General features: G+C 42.6%; 1 protein-coding gene across 2 annotated transcripts in view; it reads right to left on the bottom strand.

The window, feature by feature from the left end:
• PDE5A (phosphodiesterase 5A) overlaps nucleotides 1-20,593 on the bottom strand; it is a 498,536-nt gene that overhangs the window by 205,684 nt on the left and 272,259 nt on the right. For both annotated transcript variants that reach the window (XM_077278445.1, XM_077278452.1), the window contains exons 6-7: nucleotides 13,340-13,477; nucleotides 2,187-2,254 (exon numbers count right to left, since the gene is read on the bottom strand). In XM_077278445.1, the coding sequence (XP_077134560.1) occupies nucleotides 2,187-2,254; nucleotides 13,340-13,477 (206 nt within the window). The remainder of the gene's footprint in view (nucleotides 1-2,186; nucleotides 2,255-13,339; nucleotides 13,478-20,593) is intronic.

Here is a 20,593-nt window from a genome sequence, read left to right as displayed (position 1 = left end):
TTGGTTTGTTCTTAGCCCCATTGGGAAAAAAAGACTCAGATAACTCCTTTAATGTGCAAATGTGCTTTGTATTTTGCTGCAATCTACTGACTGATGAAAATTAGATAATCAATCTTCACGCCTAAAGTTACCATACAAATGGTTGGGATGAGTTTCCCAGCTCAATTCTGGCACACTGAGGGCTGGAACAAGCCATTTCAGTCTAGTCATGGCTTAGCCAGAAACCTTCAGAATCTAATTCTATTTGTATAATTGCCTTGTAATGTTTTCATTTCCTGTTCCATCCAGATTTGTCCGGATCCCAGAATTCCAAGTGGATGAAGTTCACCGACTGCCATATTGAGACACTCAAGTGATGGGTGTCTCAATATAGAAACTGCTGCTGGTACCAACCTATTGAGCGGTACCACCAGCGGAACACCGTCGCACCACACACACACTCACACTCTATATGCCGTACGCACCACACACACACGCACACACACACTCACATACACTCACATTCACACTCACATTCAAACTCACACTCATAGTTTCACACTCTCACACTCACACTCACATTCACACACTCACGCAGCCTCTTGCGTGGTACCACCAGTGGAATAGCGTCGTGAACACGCCACCACCAGGATCAGCCAAATGATTCCCTGACCGCCGACATCTTTGTACAGGAGGTGCGTCGGTCTGATTTACTGCGTCTGCGTGAATTACACGCAGGTGCAGTGAATCATTCGGCTGATCCCGGCAGCAGATGCACGATGTGTCTACAGGCAGAGTAAAGCCGGTCACATTAAATGGGTTTCCCATGAACGAAAGTTCATTTTAAAAATTTAAAAATTGACCGTGTACAGAGCATACCACATCTCCTGATCACATTTTGTGAGGTAAAATATTTCATTCACTGACTCTTTTTAAAAAATATTTCACCTCACAAAATGTATCCTCTGCGATCTCGTGCACCTTGTGACCACTCCCTTCCACTACACAAACCCACTGCTAGCTTCATTCCTTGCCAGTTATAATTAATCTATGCTGACCTATTTGAATGAGTCTGTCTATGGAGAAGATGTGGCATTTATTTCTGCTGCAGCAGTGAAGTTTCCTGTTGGTGAAGTAGACGAGTGCTATTTGTTGTGTCTTTTCCCATTGTTTTGTTGTGTCTTCCTCGTGTTGTCTTTTTGTAGTAGTGGAAATAGTGTCTCGGTGGCCTACGCACTAGACAGGGTAAGTTCAGGGCCAGCAAGGACCTAAGCACGTAATCACACACGGGGGGTGGACCCGTCTAGGGACGATAGGGAGTGCAGGGATTAGACTCAGGTCTATGTTAGGAGGTGACCTCTCTCCCTGCTCCATATCGCCAGCGTCTTCCTTGTGCATATTTCCTGGTGTTCCCCTCATGTTGCGTCGCACGCTGGGACATTTAGGTTTGCAAGTTTACACATGCGTATGGTTGCTTACAATTGCACTAACACCAGGAACACTCCAACTCCTGCTCCCAAACATCACCTCTACAGGAGTGCCCTGTGGGTCACATCCGTTCTCCGTAAGAGCAGCCTCTCACTATTGACAATGGTTGCGGATGCAAAGGAAGAGTTTAAGGATCCAGCACTCCACTTCTGCTACCGTGACAATATCATCTTCTGCAAGTGAACTACTTGTCTCAGCTAGCCCCTCTACAATATCGTTGCTACTCCCCCATGGCACACCACAGCCACACTATCCCCATTTATTCTTATAGACTTTGAATGAAGTGGTAGTGTGCACCCAAACACAATATTTCTTTTCTCACAACAGATGTGGCTCCCAAGGTTGTTTGTGGGCCAGACACTATAACATTAAGGGTCCCATACAGTAGAGTAAATGATCAAGACCAGACCAGCAATTAATGCCCATAAGGGCTTTCCATCTCACAGGCACAGTGAACTACAACACATGATCCTTTTATTCTGCAGCCAGAAAAGTCACTGGCAGAAAGGTATGACTTGCTCCACTCACTCCATGCAGAACAAATGCATACTCCTCCAATATGAGTGTGCATCTCTATTGTGAGGATAAACACCTGTTGGCTCACAGCTATCAGAGGTTCCTTTAGCCTAAAGTTTTCTGAATCATATTTTTTACTGAAAATTGTTACAACTTTAAATGTTGTATCACAATTTAATTATTATGACTTGTTTCATAATTACCTTTTTATGACATCTAGAGATTCTTGTAGTTCATCAGATTCCATATGAAAAATACTGGAAAAGGTTTCCTACGAAAAAAAATTATATTCAAAATTATACATTACACCATGATTTACTTTATTGATTTATTGCTTAAAAAAAGACAAACTATAAATTGGAGAAACAAATGAAGGGGAATGTCATCAATATCTGCAGTTAAGATTCAGCATTACAGGCGCCTTCCAGGCTAACAATAAAAGTATGCAGTCACTCAGTTTAACTGCAAACAGCCGAATCGTGGCACTGTACAATTCACCTGTATTCCCCATGCAAATGGGTGGTCATGTGACTGCAAGTATGGAATTTGCATAGTTGCGGTAATATGTAGTAAGTGTAACATAGTAACATAGTTATTAAGGTTGAAGGAAGACTTTAAGTCCATCTAGTTCAGCCCATAGCCTAACCTAACATGCCCTAACATGTTGATCCAGAGGAAGGCAAAAAAAAACCCATGTGGCAAACAGTAAGCTCCACATTGGGGAAAAAAATTCCTTCCCGATTCCACATACGGCAATCAGACTAGTTCCCTGGATCAATGCCCTAACAAGTAATCTAGTGTATATACCCTGTAACATTATACTTTTCAAGAAAGGTATCCAGTCCCCTCTTAAATTTAAGTAATGAATCACTCATTACAACATCATACGGCAGAGAGTTCCATAGTCTCACTGCTCTTACAGTAAAGAATCCGCGTCTGTCATTATGCTTAAACCTTCTTTCCTCCAGACGTAGAGGATGCCCCCTTGTCCCCATCTCAGGTCTATGAGTAAAAAGGTCATTAGAAAGGTCTCTGTACTGTCCCCTCATATATTTATACATTATAATAAGATCACCCCTTAGCCTTCATTTTTCCAAACTAAATAGCCCCAAGTGTAATAATCTATCTTAGTATTGCAGACCCCCCAGTCCTCTAATAACCTTGGTCGCTCTTCTCTGCACCCGCTCTAGTTCAGCTATGTCTTTCTTATACACCGGAGACCAGAACTGTACACAGTATTCTAAGTGTGGTCGATCTAGTGACTTGTATAGAGGCAAAATTATGTTCTCCTCATGAGCATATATGCCTCTTTTAATGCATCCCATTATTCTATTTGCCTTTGTAGCAGCTGCCTGACACTGGCCACTAATTGTGAGTTTGTCATCCACCCATACACCCAGGTCTTTTTCATTGACAGTTTTGCCCAGAGTTTTAGAATTAAGCACATAGTTATACATCTTATTACTTCTACCCAAGTGCATGACCTTACATTTATCCCCATTAAAGCTCATTTGCCATTTATCAGCCCAAGCTTCTAGTTTACATAGATCATCCTGTAATATAAAATTGTCCTCCTCTGTATTGATTACCCTGCAGAGTTTAGTGTCATCTGCAAATATTGAAATTCTGCTCTGTATGACCCTTACAAGGTCATTAATAAATATGTTAAAAAGAAGAGGGCCCAATACTGACCCCTGTGGTACCCCAGTCCAAGTGTGCTCCATTAATAACCACCCTTTGTTTCCTATCCCTGAGCCAGCTCTTAACCCACTTACACATATTTTCCCCTATCCCCATTATTCTCATTTTATGTATCAACCTTTTGTGTGGCACCGTAATGTGTTGACTAGTAGCATGTATCAGCTATCCACTAGATTGGTGATAAATTGTAGACTGTCAGGGCTTCTACAACTCAAATACTGTCCTCCCAATGATTGCAAGCCCAGCAGTCAGCTGTTTTGAGTCTCTACCGATCTAGCATTCATTCATTGAATATCAGAATCAGAATTTTTTTTTACATTCTTTAAACTGTATGTACTAAAAAAAACAAAAATGCGCCAGGTCAAGAATATGGGTAATTGGCCCGGTCTTGAACTGTTTCACATATCTGGCTAGGAGTAAACGGCTGGTAACTGATGAAAGCCTGTTTAATAGCACACTGCACACACAGGCTTTTATGCTTTTTAACATATAAAAACAATCCAAATATCCTATCGTAGGGGCAGATGGTTCTTATACGGCTTTTTGACATAAGGTGGTCAAAAAATTATTCCTTTTCTGGAATAGTTTTGCTGTTTGGAAAGTGAAGAAGCAATGATTCTATTTTAGCTGTCCAAAAATTATCCTTTTTTGGGATCAGCAACTGGTTTATTTAACCTGTTCAACGTAGGGTTCCTAGCAGTAGTATAATATGGCAACAAGATACAAAGGCTTTCTATTGGCTGTGGTTGTGGCAGCGGCAGCAACTGCACAAATACAATATGATAGGACAGGCAAGGAGATGTCCAACTTTGTAAGTTAGGCACTGACAGCCCTGGCAGCAGCACAGTATAGATATAAAATAGTGGACAGACAGCAGATGTCTGGCTGTATGGAGACATTACTGGAAGCAGCAGAACAGTTTATAACACAAGGGACAGGCTGACAGGCACTATGGCCAATCTAATAATTGGCATCAGCCATAGTCGAACGAAAATCTTCACTGATCTATGTCTGAATCATTTTGACAAATGTAAGGTTGTTCACAATTGCAGAAGATAACCTTTTACACTTGGCTGTGACAAAGCCACCGTGCTCAGCTGAATACCCACCCTTACAGTACACTGGATACTGGCCATGACAGAATGCCTATAGAAAACTGGGCCAGTTCTTGACACTGTCCAGGGGGCCGGGGTTTAGGATATATGCTGGAGAAAGGACTGACCCTGGATATTCAGTGTGCTTCTTTCTGCGGATGTTCATTAGGTTAGTGCAGCAGCTGGTAAAACATCTAGTCCTAAATGTTATACAGTTGTGCTCAAAAGTTTACATACACTGGCAGAATTTTTGCTTTCTTCGCCTTTTTTCAGAGAATATGAATGATAACACCAAAACTTTTTCTTCACTCATGGTTCATGGTTGGGGTAAAGCCATTTATTGTCAAACTACTGTGTTTTCTCTTTTTAAATTATAATGACAACACAAAACATCCAAATGACCCTAATCAAAAGTTTACATACTCCATTTCTTAATACAGTGTATTGCCCCCTCTAACATCAATGACAGCTTAAAGTCTTTTGTGGTAGTTGTGGATGAGGTTCTTATTTTCTCATATGGTAAAGTTGCCCATTCTTCTTGCAAAAAGCCTCCAGTTCATGAACTGCATGCTTGAGATCTCCCCAGAGTGGCCCAATGATATTGAGGTCAGGAGACTGAGATGGCCACTCCAGAACCTTCACTTTATTCTGCTGTAGCCAATGACAGGTCGACTTGGCCTTGTGTTTTGAATCATTGTCATGTTGAAACGTCCAAGTATGTCCCAGTATTTGCTGATAATGTGCTGCATTCATCTTTCCTTCAGCTTTGACCAAGTTTCCTGTGCCTCTGTAGCTCATACATCCCAAAAAATCAGAGATCCACCTCTGTGCTTTACAGTAGGAATGGTGCTCCTTTCATCATAGGCCTTGTTGACCTCTCTCAAAATGTAAAGTTTATGGTTGTGGCCAAAAAGTTCAATTTTGGTCTCATCACTACAAATTATGTGACACACCAAGAGTTCGGTTGTCACAGTGGTATTGCCTTCCTCACGGGGACGGTGATGCCATACTTGGAAGCGACGAGGATCCCTTTAACAGGTAACGTGTACACACAACACTGTTCTGACTCCAGGCCAGAAGAGGGAGCTCTAAACCCGGTTTAAGGGTAGCTTCCCTATATATTCTGGGTGGAGGAGGAGTTAGTCGGTCAGAGGGAGTTTGAATGAGGAGTGGAGAGTGAGTGAAGAAGAGAGCTGGAGCAGTGCAGACATTAGGTTCTGCAGCTCCTGAGAGAGGAGTCTTGAGGAAAGCTGAGACCGTGCAGACACGAGGTTTTGCAGTTCCTGGAAAGAGAAGAGAGAGACAGAGGAGCCTGTGAGGGGAGCGGAGGCAAAGGAGAGGAAAGATACTGGCAGTGGAGCTGTGAGAGGGCTCACTCCAGAATCAGCGCAGAAACCGGAGGCTGAAATTCCGAGGTTGTGGGGAACCGTATGCTCCACAGCAGAAACTGGCAGGCAGGAGAATTCAAGTCGCCTGTCCACCATTACATCCGAAGGCACAGCAGCATATAGAGCCTGGAGTCGCCGCAAGTAGGGACACCTGTAAAAAGGCTCGAGTTGCCTGCCATATGGATTATTGTCCTGCTAATAGGACAGAGTGAGGTGAGTACCTTGTGTGAAGCCTTAGGCAGCAAGGGACTACAACAAAGTGCAGTAAGGAAGGCTTCCAACCCCCACTTGGCTAAAGAGGCTCCAAATAGCTTCCACGCTGGCTGGACCTCCATCACCTGTGATCCATACCCTAGACTGTGGCTGCATACTACCAGTAAAAGGTAAAGAGACTGCAATCTTGTGTCCTCCAATTATTTCCAGAACTACACCTTCTGTCATCTTTACCCACTACACCGGGAGCCCTGAGGACTAAGCTTCACCTGTGGGAAGCCATACCATCCCTGCTGCATTACCATCATCCCCAGTGGACCCCTTTAAGCAACGTCGGTCATCCCTGAAGTGGCGTCAAGAACATACTTTATTCTAAACAACCCCTTTAAAGACCTTCCCTTTAACTTGGAAGCCCCAGGCCACGTACTGGGTCACTGCCATCGTGACTACCCCTTTAATGACAACCTGACCTGGCCTGAGTACCCCAGGGCCCTAATGGGCGCTCCAACTACCTTGTTCCAGAAGTTTGAGGCTTTTCTCTGTGCTTTTTTGCGTATTGTGGGCTAAATTCTTTGTGGCATTTGCGCAGCAGTGGCTTTCTTCTGGCGACTTGACCATGCAGCCCATTTTTTTTCAAGTGCCTCCTTATCGTGCATCTTGAAACAGCCACACCACTAGTTTTCAGAGAGTCCTGTATTTCAGCTGATGTTATTTGTGGGTTTTTCTTTGCATCCCAAACAATTTTCCTGGCAGTTGTGGATGACATTTTTATGGCAGCACGGTGGCTCAGAGGTTAGCACTGCAGCCTTGCAGCGCTGGAGTCCTGGGTTTAAATCCCACCAAGGACAACATCTGCAAGGAGTTTGTATGTTCTCCCCGTGTTTGCGTGGATTTCCACTGGGTACTCTGGTTTCATCCCACACTCCAAAGACATACTGATAGGGAATTTAGATTGTGAGCCCCATCGGGGACAGCGATGATAATGTGTGCAAACTGTAAAGCACTGCGGAATATGTTAGCGCTATATAGAAATAAAGATTATTAAAGATTATTATTATTAGTCTACCTGACCGTGGTTTTGTTTTTACAGAGCCCCTGATTTTCCACTTGTTAATCACAGTTTGAACGCTGCTGACTGGGATTATCAATTCCTTGGATATCTTTTTGTGTCCCTTTCCTGTTTTATACAGTTCAATTACCTTTTCCTGTAGATCCATTGAGAATTCTTTTGCTTTCCCCATGACTCACATCTAGAAATGTCAGTGGCTGGATGAAAGATGCAAGAGTCTGACTGGATCCCAGAAACTCACTCAGCTTTTATGCACACACTGATTACAAGCAGACAAGTCACAGGTGACGATGTTACCTTTTGTAGCCATTCAAACTCATTTATCTCACCTTCTGTGCATGTTACCAGGCCAAAATCACCTGGGTATGTGAACCTTTGATCAATGTCATTTGGATGTTTTTGGTTGTCTTTATGATTTAAAAAGAGAAAACACAGTAGTTTGACAATAAATGGCTTCACCCAACCACTAAACATGAGTGGAGAAAAAGTTTTGGTGTTATTATTCATATTCTCTGAAAAAAAGGCCAAAAAAGCAAAAATTCTGCCGGGGTATGTAAACTTTTGAGCACAACTATATATATTTTATTTGCTACTGTTGCTTTGACTATTTGTTGTTTCTGTAGGAATGATTCAAGTGAGTGAGTCTTAGCTCTGTAGAGAGCAAAGAGGGCTCTCCTGGTCATATATGCAGTCAGAAGGCATCTGCTCAGCAAAAGGTTCTCTGAACAGCCCAGGTTATCTTGGTTGCTTTAATAGCAAAAGTCTAAAAGCATGGCTATCCAAAAGTCATCCCTTTACATGAGGTTAATGATACGCCTGTCATCCCACAACAAATTGAGCAGGTAGCATGCTGTGCTCGACAGAACAACTGAGCTGTTCACTTTCCTGATCCCTGTGCGATAGGTGGTCATCATAATCATCAATTTCACACTGACTATCATCCTCATTCCCTGTCTGAGCTGGGGTAACTCAGTATTCTCTGCACATCATCCTTCTGCTGTTTCTCCTCATCTACCTACTCCACATTCTGCTGCAATATTATACAATCATTCAGTGTTCAACTGCGAGGTTTTCTCTCAGCTCGAATTGGACTGAGGAAAAAAAAATCACAATATGCTGCGATTGTCTACAAAAATTGCACTCGTCAAAAAAAATCACACAGCGCATGGACCATGCGTGTGCCGTCCGATTTTTATGCATATTTCTTAAAGGAAACCCGACATTTCATCAGTCAAGTACATTTGGATTATGGTGGACCCTGTAGATTATTTTTTATGCTAATAAATAGGTAAAAGAGGGGAATTACCGGGGAGCACTTTTTACAAATAAAGTGTGCGTGTTTGTGTGTGTGTGTGGCTTTTCTTTTGACTTCGGGGTTAGTAATGGGGATGTTGGACAGACACCTCTCCATTACTAACCCCTGGGCTAGATTTCAACAGACATTACACAGGTGACATCAACCCCCAAACCATTATTCCATTTTCCAATGCACCAGGGCATTCGGGAAGAGTGGAGGATAAGCACCAGAATTAACGCATCTAATGGATGCGCCATTTCTGGGATGGCTGAGGGCTGGTCTTATTAGGCTGGGAAGGGGCCAATATCCATGGACCTTCCCAGCCTATTAATATCAACTTGCAACTGTCAGCCTACCCTTTGCTGTTTATTAAAACTAGGGGGACCCAACATTTCTCTTAGGGTTCCCCTTTTAAAAAAAACAGACAGCTGTGAGCTGATGTTAATAGGCTGGGAAGCTCCATGATAACTGGCCCCTTCCCTGACTTCCCTGAAGGTTCTTGACAGGGTTAAAAATTGTCCCATGAGAATTTCCTTTCTTTAAATGACAGCACACTCCCCTTCCCTCTGGCAATCAGCAGATACACTTTGGCAGGCAACACATTCTAAAGGTAGTATATTCCATATTTTTTAACATGAAAATGACAAAACTGTGGTCTGTAATGGCACAAAAAGGCAAGTTTTTATGAGGAGTGTTGCTGAAGAGACAAAGTGTCTATGAATGTCCGGCATTCTGCTAATAAAACGGAGTGCAATGATTTATTTTCCGAAGTAGCCTGTATTAAAAGTATGTGTCTTGATCATTTGTAAAGTAAACAATCAAATAATGCACCAAATGTGATTACCGAATCCCCAGAAGCCATGGTCTGAAATATCATACTGTGACAAACACATAACATTTTTTATGTACTATTTGTGTCTTACTATGTATTTTTGCTGAAATTACAGTATATGCATATACAGTTGTTGTCGAAAGTTTACATACCCCAGCAGAATTTTTGCTTTCTTGGCCTTTTTTTTCAGAGCATATGAATGATAACACCAAAACTTTTTCTCCACTCATGGTTAATGGTTGGGTGAAGCCATTTATTGTCAAACTACTGTGTTTTCTCTTTTTAAATCATAATGACAACCCAAAACATCCAAATGACCCTGATCAAAAGTTCACATACCCTGGTGATTTTGGCCTGATAACATGCACAGAAGTTGACACAAATGAGTTTTAATGGCTACTAAAGGTAACATCGTCGCCTGTGACCTGTTTGCTTGTAATCAGTGTGTGTGCATAAAAGCTTAGTGAGCTACTGGGATCTAGACAGACTCTTGCATCTTTCATCCAGTCACTGATGTTTCTGGATTGTCAGTCATGGGAAAAGCAAAAGAATTGCCATCGGATATACGTGAAAAGGTAGTTGAACTGTATAAAACAGGAAAGGAATACAAAAAGATATCCAAGGAATTGATAATGCCAGTCAGCAGTGTTCAAACTGTGAATAACAAATGGAAAATCAGGGGCTCTTTAAAAACCAAACCACAGTCAGGTAGACCGACAAAAATGTTGTTTACAACTGCCAGGAAAATGGTTCGGGATGTAAAGAAAAACCCACAAATAACATCAGCTGAAATACAGGACTCTCTGAAAACGAGTGGTGTGGCCGTTTCAAGATTCACAATAAGGAGGCACTTGAAGAAAAATGGGCTGCATGGTCAAGTTGCCAGAAGAAAGCCATTACTGCTCAAATGCCACAAAGTATCTCGCCTAGAATATGCAAAACAGCACAGAGACAAGCCTCAAAAGTCTGTAACAAGGTAATTTGGAGTGATGAGACCAAAATTGAACTTTTTGGCCACAACCATAAACGTTACATTTTGAGAGAGGTCCACAAGGACTATGATGAAAGGAACACCATTCCTACTGTAAAGCATGGAGGCAGATCGCTGATGTTTTGGGGATGTGTGAGCTACAAAGGCACAGGAAACTTGGTCAAAGTTGAAGGAAAGATGAATGCAGCATGTTATCACCAAATACTGGAGGTAAATTTGCACTCATCAGCCCGGAAGCCGCTCATGGGATGTACTTGGATGTTCCAACATGTTGTGAATCCAAAATACAAGGCCAAGTCGACCTGTCATTGGTTACAGCAGAAGAAAATGAAGTTCTGGAGTGGCCATCTCAGTCTCCTGATCTCAATATCATTGAGCCACTTTCGGGAGATCTCAAGCATGCAGTTCATGTTAGACAGCCCAGGAATTTACAGGAACTGGAGGCTTTTTGCCAAGAAGTGTGGGCAGCTTTACCATCTGAGAAAATAAAGAGCATCATCCACAACTACCACAAAAGACTTCAAGCTGTCATTGATGTTAGAGGGGGCAATACCCGGCATTAAGAAATGGGGTATGTGAATTTTTGATCAGAGTAATTTGGATGTTTTGGGTTGCCATTATGATTTAAAAAGAGAAAACACAGTAGTTTGACAATAAATGGCTTCACCCAATCACTAGCCATGAGTGGAGAAAAAGTTTTGGTGTTATCCTTCATATTTTCCGCATAAAGGCCAAGAAAGCAAAAATTCTGCTGGGGTATGTAAACTTTTCAGCACAACTGTATATATAAATATAAATATAGGCAGCACTCCATTTCATCTGTGAAAATGTGGAAGGTTTAATCAACCCACTTGACTGGGCGACGTTTCAGCTCCATCTGAGCCTTTCTCAAGGCTTGAGAAAGGCTCAGATGGAGCTGAAATGTCGCCCAGTCAAGTGGGTTGATTAAACCTTCCACATTTTCACAGATGAAATGGAGTGCTGCCTTTTTTTTTGAGCTTTCATAAACCTGGTGCAATCGTTGGACTGGTTGCCGGAGGCCTTGCACCCGAAGATAAGTAGAAGTGTTGTGCTGTTCCCCTTTTTTTGCCGTGCTAAATTTAAATAGCTCCGATGGGCGTCTCAGGTCCGTTACAGTGCCTCCCATCTTCATTCCATGATGTCCTCTTCTGGTCTTCACGCCGTGGCTCCGGCGCAGGCATACTTTGTTTGCCCTGTTGAGGGCAGAGCAAAGTACTGCAGTGCGCAGGCGCCGGAAAGGTCAGAGAGGCCCGGCGCCTGCGCACTTCAGTACTTTGCTCTGCCCTCAACAGGACAGACAAAGTACGCCTGCGTCAGAGCCGCAGCGTGAAGACCAGAAGAGGACGTCATAGAACGAAGATAGGAGGCGCCGGAGTGGACCTGAGACGCCCATCGGACCGGACCGCAGCGGGAATGCCCCTGGGTGAGTATAATCTAACCTCTTTTTCTCCTCTTTCAAGTAACATCAGGGGCTTATCTACAGCATTACAGAATGCTGTAGATAAGCCCCTAATGATGATGGGCTTAGCTCATCATCGATTTTGGGGGTGACAGGTTCCCTTTAATATATGTTGTATTGTTCTCTTGATGGAACTCAATTATATTTAGTGAGAAAACTGATTATATCAGATGAGTGCTATCTTTAGTTTTCCGAGTGTCGGATCAAAATTTGCAATGCAAGTCTATGGCTTTGTGAAAAACAACACACCGTACTCAAATGACATCCAAGTGCGGTCCGATTTTCATGGAAGGGGTGGAAAAACATTTTTATTTTCTCCACCTCCGAGAAAAACTGATACCACTCTGGTCAAACTCTGATCAGAGTCTGATCAGAATAGTTGGACCGTTTTTCTTTGCTGGAGAGAAAAACTTGTGTACACCTATACATACTGTGCATATAGTAGTGGGTTGGAATGGATACTGAATACTTTCAGTCTGGTACTTCTTCTAGTTGCTGTGCAGTGGGTGGGTATATTCCTATACTAGGCAGGAGTATCGAATGGGTAAGGTAAATTAGAGTACTGTATCAGGCATAGATAGCTTGGGGTAATATGGGGACAGCTCTTTGTTGAAATAGACCATACTGTAGGGCCAACCCAATGGGATGCAACATCAGAGCTTATTCACATGTCAATATTTAGTCAGTATTTTTCAGCAGAGTTTGTCTGCTAAAACTAGGATTTGAACTTACAGAGAAACACCTGTTCTGTGTTTTGAAGAAACTTCTGGTTTTGGCATAGAAGTACTGATCAAAACTACTGCCGATTGAATATAGCCTAAGGCTATGTGCACACGTCAGGATTATTTGCAGAAATTTCCTGAATAAAACCGGACTTTTTCCGCAGGAAATCCGCATGCGTTTTTTGCACGTTTTTATCGTGTTTTTTGTGCGTTTTTTATGCGGATTTTTCACGTTTTTTTTGCCGGAGCTTCCCAATGCATTAAATAGTGGGAAATCTGTGAAAAATCCGCTAAATTAATGAACATGCTGCGTTTTTTTCCGCAATGCGTTTTTATCACGGAAAAAAATGCAATATATGCACAAAAATTGCAGATTGCATTCTATTAATAGGATGCTTAATGGATGTGTTTTTTTTTCGCGGTTTTATCACGTTTTTATAGTGAAAAGACGCGAAAAATCCGGAATGTGTGCACACAGCCTAAAGTGTAGTGTGCCATGACACGCACCATGACATATTTCTGGGAGGAGTATTAGAATATAAAATAGTAATTCCATACTGTTTACTCACGGGACAGTCCTCATCCACAATGAAGATGGTACATCTCTGAGACTGCATGAAGGACAGAATAGTTGCTGCAATCTTCTTTAGGATAACCTCCAGTGACTGTTGTTCTTCAAAAATCAATGTTGCAAGGTCAAGTAGAACCTACGATTTCAAATGAAAAATGTCTTAGCTTAAAAGACCCATCTCTAAATTTCTACTTATTTGGTCACTTCGATGTACAAGGTATTTTTTTGAGGGTAGAACAGTTTGTACATTTTTAAACTCTGTTCTTCATAGATTCACTGTACATCATGCCACCAACATTTCGCTTATTTTGAAAAGATTTAAATGCGAGTTCCATTTCATACAAAGATACATGTAATACTGCAGTGCGGTCCTGAGTATGCAGTCAGAAAGCCGTATAGCACGGATGACGATTGCATCGCAGGGCATGGACTGAACATTAGCTCTGCTGACCCGAATGTGACAGTTGCATAAAAATACGGGCTGTCACGCTCGGGTCAGGAGGACCACTAGCCAGTCCATGCTTTACAATGTGATCGTCGTCCGTGTTATACGGCTGTCTGACCATGCCCTTAATCTATAAATTAAACTATATGATTATTTTAATAGATATAGCACACCAAAAATACTAAAACAATATTTGTGATAGCAAAACATAAACTTTATTCACAAAAAAAATACTAAAAATGTTTAAAAAGGTAAAGCACCACAGATTTAAAAAGGTGGTCTGCCACATATGCAGCTAACCTCTTACCTGCACGTAATATTACTTATCCAGGAACTCACCACACCTGACGCGCGTTTCGCAATGAAATGCTTCGCCTGTTCGTTTTATTGTGAAACGCGCATCAGGTGTGGTGGTTGCCTGGATAACCTCTCTTACCTGCAGGTAATATTACTTAGCTCTATCATATGGCGTGACACATATGCAGCTATCTATTTATGATGTTTAATTAACACTATGGATACTTACCTTTCTCAATGCACTTGCACATGTGTTTGTTTACAACTATTTTGTTGCTGTAATATGGACTGTATCTCTACAAATTATATGCTGTTACTTTCCTTTATACATTTGATTGATTCGCTACTCTGTAATATTCCTGTTACCTTATACAATATGTTGTGACCTAATTTGGCTTCCAGGATCACCCACCTTTTTATACCTGTATTGCTTTCCACTGCTTAAACGCTTTAAACATGTGTAATCCACACCTGACTGTATCAATAAAGTTTTGTTAAAGTCAAATACCAGGAAGTATCAAAAAGAAAGCAGCTTTATTTAAAACATAACATACCAAAAAGAGACAAAAATCACAGCATCAAAAAGCAGTAAAAACTCACTAGTTTTTACTGCTTTTTGATGCTGTGATTTTTGTCTCTTTTTGGTATGTTATGTTTTAAGTGTACTTTTAAGTGTACTCCTTGCTCGGGTTTTCCCGAGCATGCTTGGGTGACCTCCAAGTATTTGTGACTGCTCGGAGACTTAGTTTTCATCGCGTCAGCTAAATGATTTACAGCTACCAGCCTGCTTGATTACATGTGTGGATTCCCTAGCAACCAGGCAACCCCCACATGTACTCAGCCTGGCTGGTAGCTGTAAATCATTCAGCTGCCACAATGAAAACTAAATCTCTGAGCAGTCATAAATACTCAGAGACCACCCGAGCGTGCTCAGGAAAACCCGAGGAACGAGTACACTCGCCCATCACTAGAAAAAGCAAGTGCCAGGGCCCTGGGCAAAAGGGGGGCCACTCACCATTGTCACGGGTGTAACTACAATGGTCACAGCAGTTGCCTCTGCGACCGCCTGGGCCCGGCGACTGAGGGGCCCATTGACGCCAGCAACTAGGTCAGCTGGATGTGTGTCCTTGGACGCACATTCAGTTGAAATGTATTGCAAGGCACAGACCCATTCGGGTCCATGCGCGGGAAAACACGCTGATGAACAATCAGAGACCGGCAGCTGTAGTCGGCGTGCACATGACCGGGAGCACATAGCAGTTCCATCATATGCTCATGTCACTTGCACTCTGAAGTCAGCAGCCAGCTTCAGAAGAGGACACTGCTTGGTGGGGGAGCAAATGGGTGGTGAGTATTATTATCATTATTATTTTTTTTAAATCAGTGAGTACACGGTGGCCATACTACATGGATGACTATGGGCTGTGCATTATACTACATGAATGACTATGGGATGTGCATTATACTACATGGATGATTATGGGTTGTGCACTAAACTACATGTATGACTATAGGCTGTGGATTATAATATATGGATGACTATGGGCTGTGCATTATATTACATGTGTGACTATAGTCTGTGCATTATGCTACTTAGATGACTATGGGCTGTGCATTATATATGGAGGTGCATTATACTATATAAAGGAAAATGAGCAGTGTGTTACAGTATATGAAGGACTATGGGCAGTGCATTATATTATATGAAGGCTATGGTCTGCGTATTATACTATATGAAGGATTATGGGCTGTACATTATACTATACAGATACAGTACTATACATACTATATGTATGGTATTGTAGTATTCACAATAGATATCTCTCATGTAATGTAAGTGAAATCTTTGGCATTGTACTATACCTATAGTTCTCTGCTGTATCTGTGCATCATGAATTGTGGTATGTAGTGATGAGTGAATATACTCGTTGCTCGGGTTTTCCCGAGCACGCTCGGGTGGTCTCTGAGTATTTGTTAGTGTTTGGAGATTTAGTTTTCATCGCCGCAGCTGAATGATTTACAGCTACTAGTCAGCTTGATTACATGTGGGGATTCTCTAGCAACCAAGCAACCCCCACATGTACTCAGCCTGTACTAGTGAGTGGTATGTGTTAAAGGGGCCCATTGAGACTCTTTCGCTCGGGGCCCATGAAAATCTGAAGCTGGTCCTCTTGGTTGAAAATCGAAAACAGACCCAGTACATATGCAGTTAAACTGAGCCTAGATCAGAAATCACTCAATTAACCGATAACAGGCCAAATGAGGAAGATAAACAAGAAGTCCAGGGATATGCAAACTTTACTTTATGCAAATATTGTGTTGCTGTTTGCAAATGTCATGTTATCCACTAATTCTTATGTATTGAGTTAAAGGAAATTCTCAAACTGAAAAGATTTATCAGTACAGTCACATTGATGTATTTGGTGCTGTTTATGGTCTACACATTTTCACAAAAGAAAAGAATCAAAGAAATTTGGAGAATATGCCAGAATTTGCTAAAAAAAACTGTCTCACATGACTTGACCAATATTTATTATAGTTTAGGTACTTTCTATTCCTTGCTCAAAAGCAAGGGATGATGTGACATTTCATAAGGCTAGAGTCACACCAGTGTATAGTATTCGATGCAATATGCTAATGACCCTCGGGTCCTGCTCTGCAGCCAGTGTGAGCCGAGCGTCATGCTACTGTGCTCCGATCCTCTCGCATGACTGGATCAGCAGAGTACAGCTGCGGAGAAGACAGAGAAAGTAATTTCTCCATCTCCTCTGCTGCCAGCGTCGGCGTACATCGCACATCACTCGGGTGATATCCAAGTGCAGTGCGATGATTCACTCTCACCCATAGACTTGTATGGGTGCAAGTGAGACGTGTCTCGCTGCCAATCACAGGATGCTGCTATTGTTCTCTCATGCGAGTAGGCATGAGAAAGTAATCACAGATCTGAGCTGCCCCATAGTATAACACTGGGCCGAGTGCTATGCGATGTTTTATGTTGTGAATCCGCTTTTTGGGCTCCCCTGGTGGTTGCTGGTGGTACTGGTGACTTGTGTGTGCTTTGCTGTCTCAGTTCACCTGCTCCCATCAGTGTTTGGGAGTTTCCTATTTAGCCTTGCTCTCCAGTCATTTCCTTGCCGGTCATCATTGTAACCAGAGCCTTCGGTTGCATGTTCCTGCTACTAGTCTGCTGATCAGCTAAGTGGACTTTGTCCTTTTGTTTTGTATCTTTTGTCCAGTTTGCAGTTTTTGTTATTCTCTGTAGCTGGAAGCTCTTGCGGGCTGAAATTGCCACTCCTGTGTCATGAGTTGACACAGGAGTCTTAAAGTAATTTCAGGATGGTTTTTTGAAAGGGTTTTCAGTTGACCGTGAAGTCCTCTTTTGTATCCTTCTGCTATCTAGTAAGTGGACCTCTCTTTGCTAAATCTACTTTCATACTGTGTATGTCTTTTCCTCTTAACTCACCATTATTACATGTGGGGGGCTGCTATCATCTTTTGGGGTATTTCCCTAGAGGTAAGCCAGGTCTGTTCCTTCCTCTACCAGGCGTAGTTAGTCCTCCGGCTGGCGCGTGGCATCTAGGAAGTCGTAGGTATGCTCCCTGGCTACTATTAGTTGTGTGGTAGATTTAGCTCACGGTCAGCTCGAGATTCCATCACCCAGAGCTCGTCCGTTATTTTTGTGTTCTGATGTTTCCCTGCCATTGGGAATCATGACAGTTTTATCTTATAGCACTCAGCCCTATTATATGGTAGTGTGAATCCAGCCTTAGAGGATTCTCAGCCAGAGATCATGTGACCAGGAGAGCATCCCAGATTACAAAAATATTTGGAAACACTAAGTATTTACAAAAGAGATTATATATGGTAGGTAATTCACATGAATCAACCCCTTAAATTGAAATTGGCATTTTCATACATCCATGAATTTTACAAATACATTGTACCCAAAAATGCAATGGCAACATGTGTTATTTTGATCGAATTTCCAGATCAATGCACAGTGGTATGTAAAAGTTTGGGCTCTAGGAATGCTACTTCCAATAGGTGGCACTAGAGTTCTAGTCCTCTCTGAAGATACAATTTGCATAATTAGCATATTTCTCAGCATGCTTAGCATGTCAATGTCGGCAAGGAGAAACAGTACTTCTTGGATATCGGTCGGACGCCTCTCACACAGCCAAACCAGATCTCAACTTTTCACTGACGAGGGGCTGTACCCCGAAGCACAGTATCTGCAAATTGAGATTCTGGTTTGGCTATTATTCTAAGTCATGTGACAAGGCTCGTTAAAGGGTCGACATTGACTTGTAGGATTGCTACTTCCAATAGGTAGCACTAGAGTTCTAGTTCACTTCCTCTCTGAAGAGACAAACCAGATCTCCACTTTGCACTGAGAAGGGGCAGTACCCTGAAACACAGTGTCTGCAAATTGAGATTCTGATTTGCTTAGCATATCATTCTCCTCAAGGAGAAACGATACTTCTTGGGCACCCCTGGTCAAAATGAATGATATTTTGAACGGTTAAGCAAGTTGAAGATGAAATGATCTCTAAAAGGCCTTAAGTTAAAGATGACACATTTCCTTTGAATTTAAGGCAAACAAATATATATTGTAATTTTTTACATTTTAAAAATTACAAAAAAGGAAAATGCGCCAATGCAAAAGTTTGGCAACCCTTTGAGATGTATGTCAGGAGTCTGGACATTTTTTATTACCTTTTTGTGCATTACTGCCCTTTTCCAAGATGGCGTCTTTGGTCTCATGTGCACTGTGTCTTCCTGCTATAAAACTCCACCCCAGCCTTCAGTCTGTGCTAGAGTATTCTGCCTTGCATCCAGCTCCTGACCTCTGGTGACTCCCTGGCTATATACCTGCTCCTGTGAACCTGTGGGGTTATCCTGCTACTCTGCTCTGAGTTCCTGCTGCATACACCAGTTCCAGTAATCCTCCTTCATCTGCTGCTCGTGTTTACTTCCATCTGCATTTTCTGGACATGTAAGCTGTTTGCTGCTCTGCAAGAACCTGAGACTATTACCCAGACCTTCCTGGTTGAGCTAAGATATTATTTGAACTGCCTTATAAGCATATCTATCTATGTTTAGGACTAAGCAAGGACTTATTCGTCTCAAGTATCCTCAAGAATAATTGTGCTTCATAGACTTTCTGCATGATTGCATTTTCCTCTGAAGTTTCCTATAGACTGCTGAGCTGCATTTGATATTTGCACCAAGTGTTGTGGACTTGAGTTTCTCTCTGCACCTGTTTGAATCACCGTGTGATAATATAGACTTTACCACTTATAAAACTGTGTCCTGTAGTTGTCTTGTTCCACGCAAAGAGTCTCCTGAGTTATCCCCTATAATTATTACAATGTGTGTGATCAGATTAGGGTTGAGCGAAACGGGTCGGCCATTTTCAGAAGTCGCCGACTTTTGGCAAAGTCGGGTTTCATGAAACCCGACCCGACCCCTGTGTGGGGTCGGCCATGAGGTCGGCGATCTTCTGAATCTGGTATCGGAATTCCAATACCGAGTTCCGATATGTTTGCGATATCGGAAATCGGAATCCACATTTAAGTGTAAAATAAAGAATTAAAATAAAAAATATTGATATACTCACCTCTCCGACGCAGCCTGGACATCGCCGCTGATAACCGGCATCTTCCGTTCCTAAGAATAGCGCTTGAAAGACCTTTCGATGACGTCACGGCTTGTGATTGGTCGCGGCGGCCCACGTGACCGCTGAGCGACCAATCACAACAAGCCGTGACGTAATTCTCAGGTCCTAAATTCCTCATTCTAGGAATTTAGGCCATGAGAATTACGTCACGGCTTGTGATTGGTCGCTGAGCGGTCACGTGAGCCGCCGCGACCAATCACAAGCCGTGACGTCATCGAAAGGTCCTTCACGCGCTGATTCTTAAGAAGGAAGGCTGCCGGAAAGAAGCAGGGTGCGTCCGAGGGTGAGTATATACCTAATAGGAATATACTCACCCTCGGCTTCTTTCCGGCAGCCTTCCTTCTTAAGAATGAGCGCGTGAAGGACCTTTCGATGACGTCACGGCTTGTGATTGGTCGCGGCGGCCCACGTGACCGCTCAGCGACCAATCACAAGCCGTGACGTAATTCTCATGGCCTAAATTCCTAGAATGAGGAATTTAGGACCTGAGAATTACGTCACGGCTTGTTGTGATTGGTCGCTCAGCGGTCACGTGGGCCGCCGCGACCAATCACAAGCCGTGACGTCATCGAAAGGTCTTTCAAGCGCCATTCTTAGGAACGGAAGATGCCAATTACTACCAGGGCGCGTCAGAGGGTGAGTATATCAATATTTTTTATTTTAATTCTTTATTTTACACTTAAATATGGATCCCAGGGCCTGAAGGAGAGTTTCCTCTCCTTCAGACCCTGGGAACCATAGTATCCCATTGCACTGCATTGGGTTTCGCGTTTCGGCCGACCCCGACCCCGACTTTTTTATAGGATCGGCCGATTTCACTCGACCCGACT

The sequence above is a fragment of the Ranitomeya variabilis genome, chromosome 1, assembly GCF_051348905.1.
Source record: "Ranitomeya variabilis isolate aRanVar5 chromosome 1, aRanVar5.hap1, whole genome shotgun sequence".
Lineage (NCBI taxonomy): Eukaryota > Metazoa > Chordata > Amphibia > Anura > Dendrobatidae > Ranitomeya > Ranitomeya variabilis.
Note: the sequence above shows the minus strand (reverse complement) of the source record. Positions and strands in the feature narration are given on the sequence as shown.